This window comes from Centruroides sculpturatus, unplaced genomic scaffold (genome assembly GCF_000671375.1).
Source record: "Centruroides sculpturatus isolate CEXI.00-Female unplaced genomic scaffold, Cexi_2.0 scaffold1971, whole genome shotgun sequence".
NCBI lineage: Eukaryota > Metazoa > Arthropoda > Arachnida > Scorpiones > Buthidae > Centruroides > Centruroides sculpturatus.
Genome location: NW_019386092.1, coordinates 1 through 10931, shown reverse-complemented (window position 1 = coordinate 10931; position 10931 = coordinate 1). Strand labels below are relative to the sequence as shown.

Here is a 10931-nt window from a genome sequence, read left to right as displayed (position 1 = left end):
TTGTTAAATTAAATATTGAACTAACACTATAAAAATAACTCTCATTTCAGATCTTATTTCTTATTAATGTAATTACTCTGATTTTTATTAGATTTAATTCTACTAATTTTGTCTTTCACCATTTATACATACTAATATAATTTATCCTCAATTTTTTAAAATTGTTTAAATAGTTTTATTTTATCGATAAATACAAAATCATCAGTTTCAACTACCAGTTAGTCATATCTATTAATATTATTACACTTATTTCTAAAATGTTATCTTAGGATTTGTATATCATAGTTCAAGTTTAATTTAAAAATTTTAAAATATCTAAAATATTTAATTTAGAAAGCAAAGAAGAAAAAGAATATCCAAAGGAAAGAATATCAAAACTGAAAAGATTTTATAATTGGTTTTGTGGGTACAACACATCTCCAGAAGGAGAAAAATCTGAAGAAGAATTTTATGAGCATCTCTCAAATATTGCATCCTTAAAGCAGGAAAGACATGAAAAAGTCATTCTGTATATATTTCTTCTATTTGTGCTTTCGACAGCAATAGTAATGTTTTTATATTTTTCAATACCATAGTTATTTATTGCCAAGAATATAGTATCAGATTTTCTAGTTTCACATAGATAATTAAATAATTTAAGATATTCTTTATTTTTCATATGTAAAAATTACATATCTCATTGCTTTTTTTCATTCCATTTAATATAACATGCAATTATATGTTGTATACAGTTCATTCAACTTTCAAAAATCCAGACATCTTATGGAGTAATTGCTTGCATAGATGTAAAATAATTTATCCATTCAGATTAGTAATTTTATTTATTCCATAGAACAACAAGTTATACATAAACAAGTTTAATAACAACAGTTAACTAATTATAGCAAAGGTGTTCAATTATATGTATAATATATATAATTTTTAACATAACCTTAAACTGAATGTATTGAATAGGATATTTGTGATAATTTTCTGAAATATGTGATTGTGATTGCCATTACAGGAGTTGATGTTGGAAGTTTTGGTAGTTTGGATTATTGAGAGTCCAAATTTTAGAGAATTGCATCTATATAATATATTTTATTATTGAATAATAATCAATATTTTGTGTTTGTGATTAGATCATTTATTAATTATTGATTTCAATTATATACTGGTATATGTATATTTTGTTTGTAGCTTGCAAAAATTTATATATATTAAAATTAATTATTTTTCTATATTCAAGATTTTTTTAGAAAAATTTTTAAATTGTTTTATAGAGAAACTTTATATTTTCTTTAAATTAACATTTTATATTCACATTTTAAAGTATGTATGTTTTATTATGCTTTGTACTGTATAAATCAGTATTATTTGTTACTGCTATACAGGACAAGTCTTTCATTAATGTTTTATAAACCTATTTTATATAATTTTAATATGTTTTATAATGATAATAACTTCAATTTGAGGATTAAGTTAAGACATTCTTTTGGTAGTTAATTTATAATTATGTTGCAAATTAAAAGAGAATTAACTTTTAATAATTCAATTTTTATGTTAAAATGCATCATTATAATCTACCATCAATGCATCTACATTTAGAAATACATTTTAAAGAAATTTGTCACAAATTATAATTGATAAATTGGCATACACAGATAATTTTCAAAAACTAAATAAATTAACTTTTCATTAACTTAATTAAAATCCTTTATTTCAGAAACCATTGTTTCTTTTGAAAAGAATATAAAAGTAATTTTTCTAAAGTAATTATTGGAAACTTCTAGTCTGAATTTTTATTGCAATTTAAAGAGATTTAAACATAATTATGTCTTCTCTAAATAAGTTAATAATAATACCTTAAAAAATATTTATTTTTCCCATTAATTTACAAGAAATTCTTACTTGCAAATACTAATTGCTAATTACTATTTTATCATCATTTTACAGTTATTTTTTTCATGATTCATATTGTCTTTGTAAAATTAATTTCATGAACAAAAATTTTCACAAAAATAATGATTACATGGATGCTATTATTCTTATATATTATGTAATATAAAATAAAACTGTATTTATTTAGCAAATATTATAATAATAATTTTATAGAAAGCATTGAATTCATGGCTATCAAACAAATTAAGAATGCAAAAAGAAACACACAAATTCACACCTAAATGCTAATTCCAGCAGTAAATGAACAAATAAACTTTAATGTTCAAATATTTTTGGCCATCTTTCAGAGGCCCTCAAACATTCAAACACTTTGAATACAAAGTGTTTAAATGTTGAAAAATTAGAACGTAGCTATATTCAAAAGCTAAAACTTTTCAAAAGATAGAACTGTTTTTTCTGTTTTATGCATTTTTCCTGACAATGGCTTCTAGTGTTCAAACGTTTTTGGCTGTCTTTCAAACTTTATTTGTTCATTTACTGCTGGAATTAGCATTTAGGTGTGAATTTGTATGTTTAGTATATAGTTCCAGTTTGTGTGCCAGTTTTTTTTGTCTAATGCAAAAAGAAATTATTAGTTGCCAATTAAAATTTCATTTTTTTTAATTCTCTTGCTAAAAGTATTTTTAATTAAGAAATAAAATTTATAAATTAGAAATTCACTAAAAAATAATTTATTGCAATAATTCTGATATAAATGATCAGGTGTTAAAAAAGGTTTAATACCTGATCATTTATTAAAATTAAGTTATTATATTTTTCTTTGATTTTATATATTTTTAAATCTAAAATTAATGATTTAATTATATCAACAGTAGCATAAGGATATATTAATTTCACATGCATTATAAAAATAGCAAGAATGACAATTTGTATAAAATAAACAAAAAAAAACTAACTAGATAAATGAAACTTAACAGTTCTATAGCAGAGTTAACCTCTTATTAGAACTAATCAATCTGCCTCAACATGCAAGAATTTGTGCCATCACCAAAAGGAAATTTTTAAAAGTTTTGCATTTTGAGGCAGATGAGTAGCCTCTAATAAAAGGGTGACTTTGTTGTAGAACTGTTAAGTTTCTGAGGTGTTTAACAAATGTTGACATATGAAAATACTTTATCTATCTAGTGTTTTTGTAATTTTTTTGTTTAATTTTCATATATTTTAGTTTATAAATTTTGAATATGTTTAAATTTAAATTGCTTTATTAACTGAAAATAAGTTCTATATTCAGTTCAAAGGTTTTTATCCTGTCAGAAAAGTAACCATTATTAAATTAGCAGTCAATCATTAACACATATCAAAGTAAATCTATATAATATAGTGGCTTAAAAGATAAATTACTTATTGCTTTTAATTTGTGTTACTTTATATCTTTATATTACTATTTGTGAGGTTATAGTATTTTTTCATACATTCATTATGATATACTACTAGGCTATGTTAAGTTCAAGTGTTAAATTTTAATGAAACACAAATTTGTTAAATTAAATATTGAACTGTGAAATTTAATAAGAAATGTCAATAAAATCAATAATTTGTTAGATAAAGGAATTGATGTTTACAGAGATGCCTATACATTGAGGCATTTGGGGCACATGTCTCCCCTTTTCATTTCAGTTGCCCTTTTCCTAATCCCCAAGGAGGTCACACAGCAGAAAATTCATGACTATTCTGCAAATATAAAAGAAATTAATGAACGAAATATGTCTATTGTTCTATGCAACTTCATTGTATGTTAACCAAAACCCATTTCTTGTTTTCAAGGTCAAGTTAACTCCAAGTGCCACCTTGTGAGTGCTGATCTGTTGTTGAATCATGAGTTTGAAGATCATTGCATAATGTGCTTGTTTTCCCCCTTTTTCATATGGTTCTACCAATAAAATTAGTTTTTGAGCTTTATAGTTTAAAATATGCATGAAAAGTTTAAATAAATTAAATTTATTAATATTTCATAGGAAAAGAGGATCTGTGCATAGACTCTGCATAGCTTAATTTGTGGAAAATAAAATCATTGAGTCTAATAGTGAAAAAATCAAATATATATTTAACTTTTTGTTACTAAAGTCTCAGAGAAACTATTGCCCAGGAAGCAGCAATACAGTATTTCAATATTGAGTGTTTGTTAAACAATTCATGAAAAAACCTAATGCATTTCATTATTCTACTTGTAGAGCTCTCACCCATATCTACTGAAAAAAATCATCTGCAAACATTAATTCTTACTATTTATTATAGCAAAATAAAAAAATTATAATATTTGCTTCACATTAATTGTAAGTTTGAATTTTATTTATTTTTGATTTGTTTTTTTTTTATAATTGGTAAAACTTGTTAAGTTTCAAAATATTTTATCAAGATGTAAAGGGTTCTGCAATTAAAATAAGTTGGGACTGATGAACTAATCCATTTACAATAAAAATATTTTTTCATGAACTAAATAATTTTTAATATATGTATTTTTCAAAAGTAAAATTTAAAGTAGTTAAATTTACCATTTTCCAGATAACTTCAAAATATAAAAAATAAAAGATATATTTTTAGTGTAATATAAAACTTAATATATTTCAAAAATTATTTATTAATAAGATCAAAAACTGTTTTCATGAGAAACTCAATTTTTTACAAATTCAATTGTATTTTGTGACATGTTTCATCTGAAAAAATCTATTCAAAATAATTAAATTGATCATTTTTTAATATTTATATTTATTATAAAGTATTTATAATGCCCCAAAAAATTTATATCAAGTTGCCATGTTGTAAATGTTAGTTAGTCTTACTTTCTTTTATAAATTTTAATTACTAATAAATGCTTTTAAAAATTGATCAAGCTATGATAGACTTTTAAAGATGCAATTATTTTCAGTTTATTTGCAATTTTTATATGTTTACTATTTTGCTACAATGACAAATTTTCTTTTAAATGTAAGTATCCAGAATAATTATTATATATATATACTTTTGTTTGTATTCTTAATAATTACACAAATTATGTACATATAGAAATTATAAAAAGCATACATTTATTAACAGATTATAAAATATTTTTAAATTGTACTTTTAAAGTCTAATAACATTGGACTGTAAAGCCAGTTTGCATTTCTCACTATTGGTTTAATGATAGTTCTTGAGTGATAATATAATATTTACAAAACAGTAAACTCTCTAATTTCCAATACATTAAAGGTTATTCTAATGTATTTTAACAGATAATTAAACCAAATATCTGAAATTTAAATTATGATGACCAAAAATAAATTAAAGTTAGAATAACTTACAAGATCTGTTTTCAACAAGCATATCAGTGCAGTTACTTTGTTTCTAGTGTAATCAGTGAAAAAAAAAATCTATTATACAACTTAACTTTAAATTTATTATTTACTATTATATAATGCTACATTTTAATCATCATTGTGAAGTTATTTATAAACTGAAAATATCTAAAATCTTTAAGAAACATATCATGTAACTATGATAATTATCTAGGAAAAGAATTTGTATTGTAAATCTTAAAATATAAATTATTTTTCTGGAATGTGTTAAATCAATTAACTGAATTTGATGATATAAGAAAACACTATATTTAAGAAATGAAATTTTGATATTGAAATGGTAAATTTATAAATAAGATTTCTTTAGAATGTATAATATGACTAATTTAAATTTAAAAATAGGTTGTTAAATTATTATCTACAGTTAATGATTAATTGGGATATCTGTATAAAATAATTTTCTATAGAATTATATATTTTATTTCCTAAAGTAAACTTTTTATAAAGATGAAGTAAAATTCATATGTATATTTTTGTTAGAAACCAGGGAATACAATCTGTTTTGAATACTAAAGAAATATAAAATAATTGAATAATATTTAATACGTACTCTAGATTTTACAGTTAGTCAAGCCATATTATTGTATTAAAATGTTTTGTTCAAGAGTATGTACATGCATGTGTGTGTGTACAGTATATGTATATACATACAATATATGTCTGGCTTATAAAATAGAGCAGCTATAGTCTTCAAATTTTTTTATTTCAATAACTATAGAACAGTCATTCTTAAAATTGAATAATAAAGTTGTTTATTATTTTATCACAGTAAATAATAATATATTAGTAGTATTAGAATTTTTAAACTTTAAAATTATTGAATAGTTTTAATAATGTAATAGAATATTATAAAATTAAATTTTTTTCAGTTTTCTATTAAAAAGTGAATCAATACCATATTTTTTATATTGTCACATTCATCATTAGCAATATGTCAAAAATATTATTCTGAATATTACTTGACTTTTGTTAGTTTTTGAAATCAATAAACTAAAATTATCTTACAAATATTAAAATTATTATCATCTTTAGATAATTTGTTTTAGTTCAGAATACTCTGAATTAAACTGTTTGCTTAAGTTTATATATCAATAACACTAGTTATGCAGGATGACTTTCAGTAAGATTAATGAGAACTGAATTCTCATAAATCTTACTGAAAATTAGAACTTATTCAGTTATAATTTTTTGAATTTATTAATTTTATAAATCACAGTTTTAAACACTTTATGCTGTATTAATCATATTCATGATTTTTCTTCCATTCATTTGCTAAGAGATCATTTAAAACAGTAAAAATTCTGTAATTCATTAATATGGACATAACTTTCCTATTATTTACAAACTTGTATCATGTCATACAAGATTTTGTGGACATGTCCACTGTATTCTATTTAAATGATGTAATTTTATTATTGGCTTTTTCACAATGTTAATTCAGAAAAGATCAAACTGGACATATTTATATTCAGCAGTATATATTTCTGTATGTGAATCATAACTTAATTTTAAAAAAATATGTATTGATATTATTTAAAAGTACAATTGGTATAGATTTATAACAATGTTTTGCATTACTTTAAATATATTTAAAGAATATTTGACTGAAGGAGATTCACAAAATCACTCTAAAAATAATCCAATCAAAATGTCTGTCTCAGATATAAATTGTCAGTTATAGACAGAAAGAATTACTACTAAATGAATGGGAACTTCCATGAATAATCTTAAGAATAAATATATAAAATCTTGTCCACTGCTGATGTGGGGTTTTTGTCTGTAAAATCACTTTTTTTTTTCTTTTATAGCAATCAATTTTAGTTTTCAAATTACATAAACATTAGCAAATATTTTGTATATAATTTGTGTAATAATTAAGAATTTTTGTTTTTAATTAATTGTAAGAATTTTCAGTTTAAAAAAATGTAGTTATTTTTTACTTATTTTGGTCTTTGAGGAATACATAAATTATGTAATCAGAAATTAACAATTATAATATTTAAAGAATACTTCTTGTGTNTGTAAATAAGTTTTAATAATTGAAATGTGAAATAATTTTTAAAAGTTATTTTAATGTTGTATTATTAAAAGTTTATATAAAATTTTGAATTGTTTTTTAATATTAGGCTGCATTTTGGGCATTATTGTTGGGATTTATGGTAGGAGTTACTCGGATGATATTGGATTTTGTTTATCCTGAACCTCCCTGCGGAAAACCAGAAACTCGTCCATTTATATTATATAAAGTACATTATATGTACTTTGCAATGCTTTTATTTTGGTTAACAGGTATTATTTCAATGGTCATAAGTTATATGTCTGAACCACCAGAATCATTCAGAGTAAGTTTAATTCTATATGAATAATTAACTCTTATTTAATAAGTATAATCCATTAAGAGCAGATAATTTTTTTAATATCAGCTAATAAGAACAACATTTTGGACAAGATATAATACGCAAGATCGTTTTGATGATAAAGAAAATATGGAAATGAAAAGAGCTGAAGAACTAAAACATAAAATAGCCGATGGTAATTATTAACTTAAAATTTGTAGTAAAGATGCCAATTTATTATATTTCATTTTGTGTCATAATCATCTGCTACCAAATCAGAATACTTGAAACAATCATTTATGTACAATTTAAACAAATTTAACTTTTGTCCAAAGTCACAAGGACATCTTTAAAACATCTGAAAAATCCTGTGTGTAATGAAGCATTTATCATATTTAAATTAATTCAATTTTAATGAAATGTATTTAAAATTTTTTTGATCTTGCTTGAGCATCTCATCTATTTCTTTTTAATAGTTTTCAGTCTTTATTGGTTAGAAATTAATATCAACATAATTTTGACAGTTTGAGGCTCCATCTCAATTATTCTGTTTTTTTCCATTTTATTATAAATGTAATTATAAAGTGAACTGCTAAAGAGAGTGAATGGAATTTTCAAAAAGAAAAAAAAGAATTTTGAGATATCTTCTAAACTGCAAAATTATTTCAGAAGTACAGTACAAGTTATATGAAAGTTTTCTTTCAATTTTAATTAACTCATGGCAATATATGAGCTATAAATTTATAGTTATCAACCTAAAAGTATAGTAATTTTCAGAATTTAGCAGCTTATTAATAACACTATAAAAATAACTCTCATTTCAGATCTTATTTCTTATTAATGTAATTACTCTGATTTTTATTAGATTTAATTCTACTAATTTTGTCTTTCACCATTTATACATACTAATATAATTTATCCTCAATTTTTTAAAATTGTTTAAATAGTTTTATTTTATCGATAAATACAAAATCATCAGTTTCAACTACCAGTTAGTCATATCTATTAATATTATTACACTTATTTCTAAAATGTTATCTTAGGATTTGTATATCATAGTTCAAGTTTAATTTAAAAATTTTAAAATATCTAAAATATTTAATTTAGAAAGCAAAGAAGAAAAAGAATATCCAAAGGAAAGAATATCAAAACTGAAAAGATTTTATAATTGGTTTTGTGGGTACAACACATCTCCAGAAGGAGAAAAATCTGAAGAAGAATTTTATGAGCATCTCTCAAATATTGCATCCTTAAAGCAGGAAAGACATGAAAAAGTCATTCTGTATATATTTCTTCTATTTGTGCTTTCGACAGCAATAGTAATGTTTTTATATTTTTCAATACCATAGTTATTTATTGCCAAGAATATAGTATCAGATTTTCTAGTTTCACATAGATAATTAAATAATTTAAGATATTCTTTATTTTTCATATGTAAAAATTACATATCTCATTGCTTTTTTTCATTCCATTTAATATAACATGCAATTATATGTTGTATACAGTTCATTCAACTTTCAAAAATCCAGACATCTTATGGAGTAATTGCTTGCATAGATGTAAAATAATTTATCCATTCAGATTAGTAGTTTTATTTATTCCATAGAACAACAAGTTATACATAAACAAGTTTAATAACAACAGTTAACTAATTATAGCAAAGGTGTTCAATTATATGTATAATATATATAATTTTTAACATAACCTTAAACTGAATGTATTGAATAGGATATTTGTGATAATTTTCTGAAATATGTGATTGTGATTGCCATTACAGGAGTTGATGTTGGAAGTTTTGGTAGTTTGGATTATTGAGAGTCCAAATTTTAGAGAATTGCATCTATATAATATATTTTATTATTGAATAATAATCAATATTTTGTGTTTGTGATTAGATCATTTATTAATTATTGATTTCAATTATATACTGGTATATGTATATTTTGTTTGTAGCTTGCAAAAATTTATATATATTAAAATTAATTATTTTTCTATATTCAAGATTTTTTTAGAAAAATTTTTAAATTGTTTTATAGAGAAACTTTATATTTTCTTTAAATTAACATTTTATATTCACATTTTAAAGTATGTATGTTTTATTATGCTTTGTACTGTATAAATCAGTATTATTTGTTACTGCTATACAGGACAAGTCTTTCATTAATGTTTTATAAACCTATTTTATATAATTTTAATATGTTTTATAATGATAATAACTTCAATTTGAGGATTAAGTTAAGACATTCTTTTGGTAGTTAATTTATAATTATGTTGCAAATTAAAAGAGAATTAACTTTTAATAATTCAATTTTTATGTTAAAATGCATCATTATAATCTACCATCAATGCATCTACATTTAGAAATACATTTTAAAGAAATTTGTCACAAATTATAATTGATAAATTGGCATACACAGATAATTTTCAAAAACTAAATAAATTAACTTTTCATTAACTTAATTAAAATCCTTTATTTCAGAAACCATTGTTTCTTTTGAAAAGAATATAAAAGTAATTTTTCTAAAGTAATTATTGGAAACTTCTAGTCTGAATTTTTATTGCAATTTAAAGAGATTTAAACATAATTATGTCTTCTCTAAATAAGTTAATAATAATACCTTAAAAAATATTTATTTTTCCCATTAATTTACAAGAAATTCTTACTTGCAAATACTAATTGCTAATTACTATTTTATCATCATTTTACAGTTATTTTTTTCATGATTCATATTGTCTTTGTAAAATTAATTTCATGAACAAAAATTTTCACAAAAATAATGATTACATGGATGCTATTATTCTTATATATTATGTAATATAAAATAAAACTGTATTTATTTAGCAAATATTATAATAATAATTTTATAGAAAGCATTGAATTCATGGCTATCAAACAAATTAAGAATGCAAAAAGAAACACACAAATTCACACCTAAATGCTAATTCCAGCAGTAAATGAACAAATAAACTTTAATGTTCAAATATTTTTGGCCATCTTTCAGAGGCCCTCAAACATTCAAACACTTTGAATACAAAGTGTTTAAATGTTGAAAAATTAGAACGTAGCTATATTCAAAAGCTAAAACTTTTCAAAAGATAGAACTGTTTTTTCTGTTTTATGCATTTTTCCTGACAATGGCTTCTAGTGTTCAAACGTTTTTGGCTGTCTTTCAAACTTTATTTGTTCATTTACTGCTGGAATTAGCATTTAGGTGTGAATTTGTATGTTTAGTATATAGTTCCAGTTTGTGTGCCAGTTTTTTTTGTCTAATGCAAAAAGAAATTATTAGTTGCCAATTAAAATTTCATTTTTTTTAATTCT

General features: G+C 22.3%; 1 protein-coding gene across 3 annotated transcripts in view; it reads left to right on the top strand.

Moving 5' to 3' along the window:
• Window positions 1-9562, top strand: part of LOC111613542 (sodium/myo-inositol cotransporter-like) — a 91885-nt gene extending 82323 nt beyond the window's left edge. For all 3 annotated transcript variants that reach the window (XM_023354890.1, XM_023354892.1, XM_023354891.1), the window contains 3 exons: window positions 7400-7615; window positions 7697-7805; window positions 8717-9562. In XM_023354890.1, coding sequence (XP_023210658.1) covers window positions 7400-7615; window positions 7697-7805; window positions 8717-8958 — 567 coding nt within the window. In that variant the 3' untranslated portion in view covers window positions 8959-9562. The remainder of the gene's footprint in view (window positions 1-7399; window positions 7616-7696; window positions 7806-8716) is intronic.
• Window positions 9563-10931: the final 1369 nt, after the last annotated feature.